At 41.6% G+C, this 14,068-nt stretch overlaps 1 protein-coding gene across 11 annotated transcripts in view; it reads left to right on the top strand.

Moving 5' to 3' along the window:
• The window catches only part of FGGY (FGGY carbohydrate kinase domain containing), a 468,943-nt gene that overhangs the window by 32,668 nt on the left and 422,207 nt on the right, over positions 1-14,068 (top strand). For 7 of the 11 annotated variants that reach the window (XM_067006883.1, XM_067006892.1, XM_067006886.1 and 4 more), the window contains exons 3-4: positions 1,588-1,699; positions 7,636-7,787. The exons of 1 other annotated variant lie outside the window; for it this stretch is intronic. In XM_067006883.1, the coding sequence (XP_066862984.1) occupies positions 1,588-1,699; positions 7,636-7,787 (264 nt within the window). The remainder of the gene's footprint in view (positions 1-1,587; positions 1,700-7,635; positions 7,788-14,068) is intronic. 3 more of the 11 variants (XM_067006896.1, XM_067006897.1, XM_067006898.1) reach the window with 1 other exon arrangement.

Here is a 14,068-nt window from a genome sequence, read left to right as displayed (position 1 = left end):
TCATGATGTATAATGAATGTTTTATATGTTGCGATATTGGTTTGTTAATATTTTGTTAAGGATTTTTACACTTATGTTCATGGCAGTTATTGGTCTACAGTGTCCTTTTCATTTGATATCTTTGTTTGGTTTTGGTATCAGGGTAGTACTGGCCATGAAATGTTGGAAAATGTTCTCTCCTTCACTATATCCAAAATGAATTTGTATAGGAGTAGTATTGTTTATTCTTTGAATGTTTCACAGAACTTCCCAATGAATCCATCTGGTCCTAGAGTTGTTTTGTGGAAATGTTTTAGGTGCAATTTTATTTTTCAAGAAAGACTGTTTCTCAGTTTCTTATGTGGCTTTGGCCAAGTTCCATAGCCCCAAAATGGTTGTTTTTGATGATGTTGTTCAGTTTTATGCTTTTATTTTGCTAAGAAGATTTGCCAACTACTTCATACTATCACACCCAGAAGATGCTTCTCTACCTCTTCTTTTTTTTTTTTTTTTTTTTTTTGCAGTACACAGGCCCCTCACTGTTGTGGCCTCTCCCATTGCGGAGCACAGGCTCTGGACGCACAGGCTCAGCGGCTATGGCTCATGGGCCCAGCCGTTCCGCGGCATGTGGGATCTTCCCGGACCGGGGCACGAACCCACATCCCCTGCATTGGCAGGCTGACTCTCAACCACTGTGCCACCAGGGAAACCCTACCTCTTCATTTTTAATGGCTGTAGAAAATTCTGTTTTACAGATATACCATAATTTATTTAATAAAAATAGTTTTTCCAATTTTTAGGTATATTCTTAAACAGTTAACCTTTGTTTATATGTAATTTTACTTGCTCGTGCTAATAATTCACTAAGATAGGTTCCTAGAAGTAGGATTGCTGAGTCAAAAGTTATGCATTTTTAGAGCTTCCCTGGTGGTGCAGTGGTTCAGAGTCTGCCTGCCGATGCAGGGGACACGGGTTTGTGTCCCGGTCCGGGAAGATCCCACATGCCATGGAACGGCTAGGCCCGTGAGCCATGACTGCTGAGCCTGTGCATCCAGAGCCTGTGGTCTGCAACGGGAGAGGCCACAACAGTGAGAGGCCTGCGTACTGCAAAAAAAAAAAAAAAAAAAAAAAAAAAAAAGTTATGCATTTTTTAATTTTAATAAATACTATGCTATATTCTTTAAAATTTGTACTAAATTATCAGACTGTTAGGATAATGTAAAAGAAGGTCCACTTCTCCCTGTCTTGCCACTACTATGTACTCTTAATTTTTTAAATTTTTGCCAATAAGAAAAACAAAGATTGGGATATTTTTATTTGCATTTATTTAATTTTAATGGAGTTGCAAATCTTTTTATATACTCTTTGACTATTTCTTTTTATTTTATGAAGTGACTTGTCATGTCCTTTGCTTAATTTCCAATTAGATTGGTTGTCTTTTAAATTAATTTATAGGATCTTCTGATATTTTAGTGATATTGAACTTTTATTTGTTTTCTGTTGTAAATACTTTATTCTGCCATTCATTTCCTTCTAGTCATAACTGTTTTCAGTCTTTTAAAAGCCTGTATTTTAATTTATGTTTTTGTTTATTTGTTTTTAAAACAGAAAGTTGTACAAGGGATTGATTTAAACCAAATTCGAGGGCTTGGGTTTGATGCCACGTGTTCTCTGGTTGTTTTGGATAAGCAGTTTCGTCCTTTACCAGTGAATCATGAAGGTAGGACCATTTCTCTCTCTTTTCTTGGTGGTGGGAGACTGGCCGGGGCCCAGGTGGAGCATGATATTAAGTGTTATCACTGTTAGTGAGATTTACAGGTGGAGCATGGAGCCCCAAAATCATGTTCCTAGAGGTTAAAGCTTGGACAGCAGTTAGTAGGAGAGGGGTGACATTGGGATTAGGTGGATTAGGAAGAGACTTGGCTCCACAATGCACAGGAGCCACAGCAGAAAATCTGATGTAGGATGGACATGGGATCATTAGCTCAGAGTGAGTAGCCTTGAGACAGATAACTGGTCTGGGCCTTTTCAAGGAAGGGAGTGTTGTCTGTACCTGCAGTTGTTTTGTATATGAAGCTCCTCCACCACATTCATTTGAGTCGGTGAATCAAGTTCACTTAAAGAAAATAGAATAAGACAGACAGGACCATATATCACACAAAAGCTGGAAACAAATGGTCTCTCTATTTTCAATAGCCAGACCAAAGACATTCACATTTAATGACATTGTTCTAATACACTCTCATTACACTCTCATTGCACTCTCTCATTACACTCATGAGTACTGTAATGAGCTGTTTCAAATGTAAGTGCCAACTTTTATCCACTGTCAGAAATTTTTTCATGGGTGGTGAGGATGTGTCCCTTTTGGGATACTCTAGCCAGTAGCGCTAGCATCGAGGTTGCAAACCCAAAAGTCAACTAGGTAATGTAAATGAATACAGTGTGCCAGATTTGAGAAAAACAACAGCACATGTGCAGAGATAAATTTCAACTGACATTTAACCTTTTGATTCAGTGGCAGACACTTGGGAGCAGTGGAGACTATGGTGCACTGGAAATTGCATGCTCCATCTAAAGGAGTGTGACTCTGCATTTTCAGTCGGTTGTTGCCAACTTAGGTATCACAAGCATGTTTTGGGCGAGGCTGTATTAAAGAATCCTTAGTAGTGGACACTGCTGTAGCAGTACCTTTCTTAATTGGTGGCTATGGATACTGGGGCACACTGGGACACCCTGGCATTGGAGTCAGGCAGTCCCAGATCTTAGCCCTGCTGCTGCTGAGCTGTGACGCCTTGAGCGAGTCACTTAACGTCTGCGTCGCTTGGTTTCTCCTCTGAAAGAATTGGAATAATGAAACAGTAGCTTTGCTGTGAGAATTAAGTGAGAGCCGGATGCCTGAATGCTCAGAAAAGTTTCTTCAGTCCGATTATGAATTCCTTAAGTTAGGAGAATGTGTCTTACTTACTCCTATGGACCTAATGCATGGAACAATGATTTTTATAAATGACATGCCCTGCAAAAGTATGCAAATGGATGAATGATTAGAGCACAGTGGTAATGGTGACCACACACACACACATTTTTTTCTATTTATGCCACATTTACTAGCACCCCCTGTGTGCCAATCCCTGTCTGATTAAGTGTTGGGGCTTCAGAGACGAATATGAGTGGTCCTTGTTCTCAGCAGCTCACCACTGGCTCAGCTGGCATTGTTCCGGCCCAGGAGGGCAGGGCAGCCCCCATCTAGACCACTTCAGAGAGCAGAGACCCAAGGAATGGGACTGAACCTACAGACCTCAGCTCAGCAGCAGCAAGCCCTCTCCAACCATGGAGAGGGCTGCTTGGGGAGGCTGCCAGCACTTCTTTGTTGGCTTGTTTTAAGTAGCAGTCAGGTGGTGGTCTGTTAGGGATGCTGTGGGAGGAATTCTCATTTGGGGTGGGACTTTAGATGTTAAGAGCCCTAAGTTCCAAGGACTCTGTACCTTCTAATCTGCTAAAACACATGGTTTTTAACTCTGGTAGCACATTAGAATCAACTGGAGATCTTTTAAGATTACCAATTCATGAGCCTTACCCCCAGGGTTTGTATTCAGTTGGCTTGGGGTGAGGCTAGGGCATCAGTGTTTTTAAAGTTTTCTCGATAATTCTAATATGTGGAGAATTACTGGGTGCAGATGAGTGGACAGCTAAAACATTAGGAATAAGAACATCTGAAGTAGAGGAAGAGTTCCTTGTTAAACCTGCTTATACCAGCACCCTCCCGGATGCCATCTTTTTTCTCATTGAAGAGAGAATTGCCTCCTGTTGACAGTTCTCCTATTAAAAGTGTTACCTAGGTTGCAACCTGAATTATAAGTGTTGAAAAAGCTGTATTCCACCTAAAAGGTTAAAATGTACCCATTCATCACATGCATCCAGCTGCAGGTTCCCTTACCAGTTTCTTGCCTTTCAACAGGTTCTATTAAGGTTAGATATTAACTGCAATGGATTAGCCTGTACTAGAAAATGAAATTCAGATTTTAAGGATGAATTAAGAGGGTCTTTAAAGACTTCTGTTTACCTGATAATGACCCATTCTTGATTGGTTAATTGGAGTAATTGTGAAGAGCAGGGAGTGGGGTCAGGAAATTAACCATCACCATTAAAACCAAAGCCGTAAGACCAGCAAAACTTTCTTTAGATGGTAACCAAATAGAAAAAGAAAAAAAAAATCCCAAGGAAAATAGGTACACTAGTTTGAGAACACTGACCTACATGATAAAATAGTCTCATTGTTTGCCTTTTCTTGTTTGGTCTTTCTTCCTTTTCAAGATCAGACCAGTGCTGGGTTGGACAGAGGTGCCATTGCTGTGTGCTTCCTATCTCTGCAACCCACCTAGCTCAGACCATGACTGGGTGAATCATTCCAGCCACAGGAGCTCTTGGGAGGGAGAGGAACCAAGGGAGATAATTTAGGGTCAGGGAGGAAGTTACTACTTAGGCTACTCTGTAACGGAAACCTAGTATTTAGATGGTTTTCTGATTCACAGTCATTTCCTTTAAGTATCCCTGGAACACCACCTGTGAGGTGTTGACAGTATTAATTGAATGAGTACAGGGATAAATAATCTTCCCTAAGGTAAACTGACTATGTAACCCAAATTCTGCTCTACCAGATTATTTCCAGTTCTCTTAAAACATGATGCCTTTATGGGTCTGTGCTCTGTTGGTTTCATGTGCTGTTTCTATTGTGTAGCCCCTCCTCCCTCACTCTTTCTTCACCTGCTTATCCAGTGGCCAGTCATTTTCAGAATTAACCTAAAGCTTTCCTGTGTCTTGGAAGCTCCCTGTGCAGCCTCAGGCTCGGCTAACTGGGGGCTTCTCTGTGCTCTTCCTTCTCTCTGTACCATGTCCAGGACTTCTGCCCCAGCAGTCATCACTCCATACAGACTGTTTTTCCATTTTCCCACGTGTTCCGTAAGGGCAGAGACTGTGGCACATTCTTCTTGGTATCCCAGCACCCAACCCTGTGCCTGGCATGTACCAGATGCTTAATAAAAGATGAAATGAACTTCCAGTGGAGTCATTCATTAGTGATTTTCTACAGGCACTGAAAAGAAGATTAACTTCCAGGTTGTTGTCTGTAATGAACATTGTTAATTAATAATCATAATAAATATAATAAAGTAATTGATTCTACACAATGCTCAGTGTGTCATTCTGAGAGCCTCTTCATGTAGAGATAGTGGCTGATCGGTCTGTCTTTACAGTAGAAAGTTTAGCAACAGGTGTTTTTGTCTTGAAGCAGCTGCAGATTCTATACAATATTTAAGATGCAATGCAGATATTGTTCCCCCCAACACCCACACACCCACATTGTGTGTGTGTGTGTGTTTACGAATGTGTGCCCACATACCCACAGTCTGATTCCGTGATGGTTCTGGAATAGGACCTGGACATCAGTATTTTTAAAGCTATCCCAGGAGATTCTAATGTGAAACTAGGGCTGAGAACCAGAACTTTAAGCAGTTTTGTCATACAGTAGAATCACTCAGCTGTTTAAACAAAATCTTAGATGTACCTATGGAAGGTTTCATGTACTTTCTCTTATTTTAAATGTATTACTGTTGTTTGAGGAGTTTTCGTGGGACCTGAAATCTCTCCAGGCAGGCAAACCAATGAGTGAGTCCTTGACTCATTACAATGATGACCTGATTTAGATGTGTCCTTAGGCTGACTTTTTCTGTAAGTTTAAAAAATTCTTTTTCAAATACATGGAAGAGTAAGGAAAATAAGATAACAGCCTCCTATGTATGTATGAGGATCAACAGATGAGGTTTTGCCACATTTGCCACAAGTCCTTTTTTTTTTTTTTTTTTAAAGAAAGAACCATTTGAAGCTTCTGTCCATGCGCCCCACCCCCACCCCTCTGCCCAGCAGGTAATGCTTCTGCCATAGCTGGTGTTCACAAACACATTTCTTCTGTGCTTTTACCACATGTGTGTATACCCACAACAACAAACAATATATACTGTGTTTAAAAATACCCCAGCTGGTGTCATTATTCATGTTGATGTGTGTAGCTCAAGTTTAAATTTGTTGTACTAATTTATTTATCCATTCTCTGCACAGATCTACTTTCAACGCACACTTTGTGCTTTTCCCAGCTGTGAGGTAGTAGGCATGTCTTCAATCTCGGAGTCAGTTTGTCATTAAAAACGACCTAGATCTCAGAGTTGTTTTAAGGATTAAATGAGACGATGTGTGCAAGAGGTTCAGCACAAGGCTTGGGACAGACACACACAAATGCACATGCGCAGCTTTATAAACACTCATTATTAGCAAAATTATATAATTGCTGCAGTTATATATTGCCAGTAAATAAAATAACATGTGAAGTGCCTATCTCAGTTACTCTTGGGTCCCTTTTATCTTCCCCGTTTATAATCTCCCAGGTATATATTCCTTGCTGTTCTCTGCATTTTGCCATCAGAGGAAGCAGAGGACTGTGAAAAGAATACTGGCTTGCCCATCAGTGCAGGATGACTTAGCAGAGTCTGAGGAAGGGGGAAAGGGGCAATTAGTTTCTCTGTGGGCTGCAGGATGGTAGAGGTAGGATGTGAGGGGCACTGCCCATGCTCCTTTTCCAGCTGATTTTAAATTCTGTTTCCTGTGATTTATTCCTCTTGAGGGCCTACTATGTGACAAGTACTTGCCATATCCTTTATGTACATTATCTTTTGTTCAATGAATGAAAAATCTCAGTTAATCCTTATATGCTACATTTTGCAGATAAGGACACTGAGGCTAAGAAAAATTAAATAACTTTCTCAATATTTCTGCCTATACTGAAAGAACGTTCCCCATTAGGTCTGCCTGGTCCCAGAATGGAAAAAAAATTCCAGTGCATCCCACTCCACCAAACAAACCAATCGAGTGAGGAAAAACACTTAAATTAACTAATTTTAATTAGAGTGACTAGAGGAAGTGAGAATATAGGCAAATTAAAGCCTTTATGTAAATGTATATGATATCATACCTAAAATATTTGTCCATATTTCAAGGAGACATACCTTAAAAAGCTGAAGTTTGCGGGCCTCTCACTGCTGTGGCCTCTCCCGTTGCGGAGGACAGGCTCCGGATGCACAGGCCCAGCGGCCATGGCTCACGGGCCCAGCCGCTCCGCGGCATGTGGGATCTTCCCGGACTGGGGCATGAACCTGTGTCCCCTGCATTGGCAGGCGGACTCCTAACCACTGAGCCACCAGGGAAGCCCAAGCTGAAGTATTTTTTAGGCTTATTTCATTGGCTCTTTTCTTGAGTATATACCCAGAAAAGTTTTTCTAGGATAGGTGGGATAGGTGGGATAGGAAAGGAAGGGGAAAAGTTGAGAGAGAATGAATGGTAATATAATTAATTGGTGGATCTTGACTGGTTTCTCCTTCAGACGTTTAACCCTGGGACTATATTCAAAGAGGACATCTCTTGAAGTGTCCGAGATATGGGTAGGATGTACTAGTCAGTGTTGGTGGTGGTCCTTTCACTTGTTTCTTGTTGATGTGTGAAATTATACAAGCAGTTGTGCAGATTTTTGCCCTTGGGAATCCATAAGTGCCCCCTTGAATTAGAAGGATAAGGATGCACCTGTGTCCTCATCTCCCTTGTTTTTGCTAGGGGATTCTCATCGAAACATCATCATGTGGCTGGACCACCGGGCGGTCAGTCAGGTCCACAGGATCAACAAAACCAAGCACAGTGTGCTGCAGTACGTTGGGGGTGTGATGTCCGTGGAAATGCAGGCCCCGAAGCTTCTGTGGCTAAAAGAGGTAAGTGCATAGCGTTGAGGAGCGATTACTCATAATAGCAGAGGATTCCATTTATTGAATCTATTGGTACCAGGCACCCTTCTCGTCACGGCTGTTGTGTTTGATTTTTGCAGCAATTCTCAGGAGGGTTGATCCCATTTTATTGGTTCGGTTGTGCTTAAGTCATTCTGCTTGACTCAGGCAAAGCACTGTGATAAGTATTTGATGCAGATTATCTCTTTGAATCCTAACGGCAACCCTGTAAAGTATTTTTTTTTTCTTTTTCTGTATTTGTAAAAACGAAAGCTAATAGAGATTCATCACCTCACCCAAAGTGACTCAATAAGTATGCAACAGAACCAGGATTTGAACCTAAAAATGACTCTGAAATTGATTTTCTTAATATCCACTGTTCTACTGAAGTTCAGAGAGGTTAATTACCATTCCAGTTAGAAAGTGGCAGAGCTGAGATTCAAGTCCAAATCTTCTGACTGGAACATTCTTTCTCTACATACTTTTAGCCCCCAATGATTAATCTTTGGCCTTAGTGGCATTTTATGGAATGCCTTTCTCATCTCACCTGAACTTGAGTTTCCATACCCTTGTGTGATAAGGTGATCTCTGGCTAAGGCACTTGCAGGTGGTTCCCATTTCCAGATGTTATAATCATTTATGAAGTGTGGAGAATGGTGATGTCAGCTTAATGGTTCCCAGTAGAGATGGATGTGTGAGAAAGTTCAAGTCCTCTGGGAATTGCAGGAACTTGAAAACCCCTAGGTGGTCTGGTGAGGAGAGAATCCATCTAATGATAAGACCTGCCGTGATTCATTTACTGGCCCTGAGGTTTCAGGTGGATTGAGTCTTCAGTTACTCAGATGTGGGGTTGGGGAGAGTTTAAAGGTGATGAGGAGGTGTCCTTGGATTGCCACCATGGGGCAGAAGGGAGATAAGTAAAAAGGTCATCAGTAATCAAGGCAGGCTTGGCTTGTTACCTGTTTAGTATATTGAGCTATTTTGTAAGTTTTAATTTGCAGAAAGACTTCTATATTTGCTAAGAGTTTGAAAACACAGAGTGTTTTAGGAGTTGGGGGTTTCTAGGATTCTAATTCTGACTCTGTTTGCATCACACTATGTGACTTCGGGCAAAGCAGTTCTCATCCCCAGGCCTCACTTTTTCCATCTCTAAAGTGAGAGAGTTGGACTGGATCTGTTTGGAAACTTGATACAAAAATATCCTGAAATACAAATCAGTGTATCGATTTGTATTTGCACTGCCTCCAAACTCTGCTATGTGTGCTATAGGCTTTAACTGATCTCATCCTAACAACCTCTGCCTGGTAGATGGCATGGGAAACTGAGGCTCAGAGAGAGGGTGATATGACTTTCGCAAACAGACGATAGGGCCAGAATTTAAACCTGTGTCTCCTGGTCTCCAAATCCCGGCTCATCCCATCAGTCATGCAGTACTAAAATCCTCTGAAGCATATACCACTTTGAGAAGGACCAGGAATGAGGGTGGTGATGGTCTCTAAGCCAGCCTAAACGTGTGCAAAAGAACAAATGGGTTGGCTGTGTCACCCTTCTGGACCACAGGTGAGGAGTAGCTGTTCTGAATTGAGGAGGATTGAGCAGGTGGTCATTGGTGCAATACCAGAGCCTTATTGAGCACCTGCTTTGTAGCCGGCTCAGGGCTGTATATCCCAGGAGATCTAAATATACCTCTGGTATGAACCTGTCAGGATATTTACCTGTGTGCTTGAGATCTAACTGCACTACATAAAGCCCATAGAAAATAAATAAGTTCTAGATTTGTGTGGCAGTGATTATGACCTAAGACTGACCATCCATCCATCCATCCATCCATCCATCCATCCATCCATCCATCCATCCAGTCAATTCCGTTTCAGAATTTTCTGAGTAAGGCTCTAAACAGTGCCTCACTGTGCATTTAACTACCTGAAGGCTGAGCCTCAAATCTGTTTTTCAGACTTTTTTGATTTTTTTTTTTCTTTTTGGTAAGCACACCGAGGAATCCTTGCTGAGAGTTCCTTTGGTTTTACTGTGATTGCAAATTCAAAATCAAAACGACTTCTAAAATCATGCTTCGTACCTTCTCCTTAAAGCCTACCAGCACGGCTTATAGCTCTTCTCAAACTTCAATGTGTAAATGAATCACCTGGAGAGCTTGTTAAACTGCAGATTCCGACTTAGTAGCCCTGTGGCGGGAACTAAGAATTTGCGTGTCTAACAAGCTCCCAGGTGATGCTGATGTTGCTGGCCTGCAGACTCACAAAACCACTTTCAATGCTAAAAGCTCTCCCTTTGTATCCTGAAAAGCATCCATGTGTGGAGAATCGGGAAACAGTACCTTCTTTTTATTGGGCTTCTGGGAGACTGAGGCACAGGGAGGTACAGTAGCTTGAGTGGCTGTTCAACAGCACATTCGACGTCAGAACATGAGAGTCTGTGCCAAGTTTACTGGGCTGCCATTTGTTTACTCTTCATTCATTCCTTAATTTGCCAAATCTTAGCCGAGGTCCTGCTGTGAACCAGCACTGTGGTAGGAACTGGGGACATGGGCACAAAGAGGACTCGGCCTTACCGTCAAGCGGCACAGTGACCCCTGGGGACAGTGGTGGGGGAGCATAAGGAGAAGAGAGGCATGGAACCAGAGCCAGAAGAAGATGCACTGAGCGCCGAGATGCAGGCATATGCAGAGTGCTTTCAGGGAAAATAATTTGCTTCCTGCACGAGCTACTTGAGATGAGCCTCAAGATATGAGTGGAGGTTTTGCGTAGTAGAGAAGACAGGAAGGATACAGTATTCTAGAGAGAATGAGGTTCATTATGGTAAGGTGTGTAGGCCCTAGGACAGGAGGCTGGGATGCTTCCCTGAGTGTAGTAGGAAATGAGACCAGGTAAGGAGCCCGAGCTCAGTTTGTTAAGAGCCTATTTGGTGAGAGAGATTAGTGGATGGTTGTTAGGCAAGGGGGGAAGTGTCTTAGATACCTTTGGCAGGGTGAAGAGATTGGATTAGGAGTGAGAAAATGTTTGGGGGGAAGAGTAAGAACCAGTTTATTTATCTATGTTTTTATTAGTATGTGTGCATTTATTTATTGACCACACCGTGCAGCTTGTGGGATCTTAGTTCCCCTACCAGGGATGGAACCTGGGCCCCAGCAGCTAAAGCACCAAGTCCTAACCACTGGACCACCAGGGAATTCCCCTAAAACCAGGTTTCTTACTTTCCTCATTATAGCACTAGGTTGGCCTTGCTTTGCCCTTAGGATAAACTCCAAATTTGTAACCTGGCCCAGAAGATGGTATGTGACGTCATTTTCACCTCCCTCCTCTGCTTACTGTGTGTCTCTCACTTTGCTCACTGATCCATCCACAGGGATCCACTCAGAGTGCCTCAAACATACCAGCTCTTTGCCACCTCAGACTTTTGACTGGGGGTTGGCAAACTAGGGCCATGGGCCAAATCTGGCCTGTTGCCTCTTTTTGGATGTCCTGGGAGCTAAGAATGAGCTTTACATTTTCAGATGTTTGAAAAAGAATCAAAAGAAGAGTCATATTTTGTGACTGGTGAAAATGATAGGAAATTAAAATTTCAGTGGCCACAAATAAAGTTTTATTGGAGCACAGCCATGCTTGTTCTTTTATCTACTGTCTGTGGTGCTTTTGCCCTACAGTGGTAGAACTGAGTACTTGAGATGGAGACTGCATGGCCTGCAAAGCTGAAAATATTTACTCTCTGGACTGTTAGAGAAAAAGTTTGCTCACCTCTGGTCTTAATGATGCTCTGATGCTGTGCCTTCTGCTTGGAGATTCTTTCCTCTTGTCACCATTGATTCTAACTCATCATGTAGGTCTCAGCTTTATTGTCCCACCCTTAAAAAAGCCTTTCCTGACCCTCAAATAAATCAGAGGTCCCTTGTCATTGTACTCTTAATTTTACTTCATTGTATCTTTCATAAATTGTAATGACACGTCACTTTGTATGATGATTTGTATAGAAGCTCACCCCCTCCAACCATAGTAATCCACAGGAGGATGGAGATGATATCCATTTTGTTCCTTGTTGTGTCCCTATCTCTAATTAAATGCCTGGCAGATAGTAGGTACTCAGTAAATATTTTTTGAATGATTTGAGTGGGCCAGTAAGGAGCTATTGCAGTTTTCCAGGTGAGAAGTGATGAGACCTGAATTAGGCACTGTGGGATGGAGAAGAGATGGGTTCCAGAAATCGTTAGGGGTTAATGTCAGCAGGACATTGAGGCTGATTGGCCATGAGGGGTGAGCTAGGTGGAGGTGTCAGAGCTCACCACTCATCTCAGTATTGCTGTCATTCATGTGCTCCTTGTCCTTAGCCTGGAATCAGATGTCAGAGGGAGTTGGGCAGAATTTGGAGTTCAGGCGTCTCAGAAGACAGAAGTTATGTACTAGGACCACCATACCTTTTGGGCAAAGCCACTTGGGTCCTAGTTCTGCAATATGGAATTTTAATCATGTCCTTTACATATAAGGTTTGTGTGTTTTAGGTTGACGTATGTCTCCTTAATAAGAATTGTCAGATAAAAGGAAAAATGCCATTTGATTTTTTCATAACCCCCAGCAGTCTGGCTTCTCCATTTGGTCTCAATGATTCTGACTCTCATCTTAATGAAGGCCAAATGTAAATTAAGTTCTCTCAGGCTGGAACAGCTGGAGTCTCCTATCTTTATAAACATGAAACATTGTAGGGTAACAAGGTGCAGGCTGAGGAAGGTCAAGCAAGTTAACAGGCTGATGCCAATCCTGACAGCTCAGTGTTAATGGAAGATAATTATCTGGCTTGTAGCGGATGCATGGAGATATTCCAGTCCGTCTTTTAACTCATTTCCTCTTTTTGCTATTGTCAGCAGAACAGAAAACTAATCATTTTATAGTTTGCAGTTTTCATTGTTCATTCCAGAGGTCTGGAAGCAGCTGGCTGGAATGTCAGAGGATTCTGTTGATGGGTTTAGAAAATATATCTGCCCCTTTCATCTCCCCAGTCCATGCCCTTCTGCTTCTGTTTCCCTGATAACATATTGGGAAAATGAGTAAATGATTCTCTGATTGGTTCTAATGTGCTTTATCCTGTGTATGTAGGTTCTTGGGAGGAACCTGGGAGTTTGGATACCCAGAGGGGTGGTTTGATAACTTCCTGCTAGCTGTGGAAGGTGCTAGCACACCTAGCATTGGATGCTTTGCAGTAGGAACTCTTGAAAAGAAAACTCTGTTAGACTTCAGGAAAGCCTGGTCCTTGTCCCTTCTGTACAGTAAGAGGCTGGCACAGTAAGGACCTCGACTGGCCTATTCTTTCATTCTTCTTGATGATATAGTAACAATTATTCTCTTTTCTTTAGGTTTCTCATCTTGAAACTTTATGAAAGACAAACAATGTCAGTTTCTTTCTTGGAAATGCACCATTTCTTTTTTGATGGCAGTTTGGTGGAAACTACAGTCTTTTTCTGTTAGTTACTCTGGCTTTAAATTTCGTGCATAGGTCTGATATTATTTACCTACATTCATCAGATCTTAGCAGTATAGCTCATACAAGATTGGAACTTTGGGAGATAGAACACAGTTCTGTAACAACAGAAAAAGTACAGGATTTGAAGCCAAACACACTTGCATTTAAATCTTTCTCCACCATTTACCAATTTTGCAACCTTAGGCTAAGTCAGCATCTCTGAGTTTCAGCATGCTTAGCTGTCAAACGATGATAATATCAGCCTGTGGAATTATTATAATTTAGTCAGATATTTGTAAAATATCTTATTCAAAGAGTAGTTTAATTCTCACTTCCACTGTGCATAAAAATGTTTGTCTCTACTGATGGGCATGTCAATAACATTCTAGCACCAATAGAGAGAATTTTAAACACTAGAATATCTTATTTTAAGTAGCTGAGTGTAATGAGTGGTATGTTTTTCCTGTTTGAATAATAGCTAACGGAAACCATCTAAAAATGATCACAAAGTTGTCAGAGACAATCATAGAAAATAATAGAAGAGTATAAAACATATTTTCAGAGTCATTCATTTATTTGAGTCATCCACATCCTATGTGTAATACCTATGCCAGAAAGCAGCCAGCTTTGAATTGCAAAGCAGATTGACTTACTGAATACCTTCTACTTGTTTCCCCTAAAATTCACCAGTGCCACCAGCCCCAGAATTATTTTATTCCACAATGATTATTTAATCTTTACACTAGTCTTGTGGGGTAGATATTATCTCTTTTTATAAATGAGGAAACTGAGGCTCAGAAAAG

This window comes from Kogia breviceps, chromosome 1 (assembly GCF_026419965.1).
Source record: "Kogia breviceps isolate mKogBre1 chromosome 1, mKogBre1 haplotype 1, whole genome shotgun sequence".
Taxonomy (NCBI): Eukaryota; Metazoa; Chordata; class Mammalia; order Artiodactyla; family Physeteridae; genus Kogia; species Kogia breviceps.
This window is presented reverse-complemented; position numbering and strand designations above follow the sequence as displayed.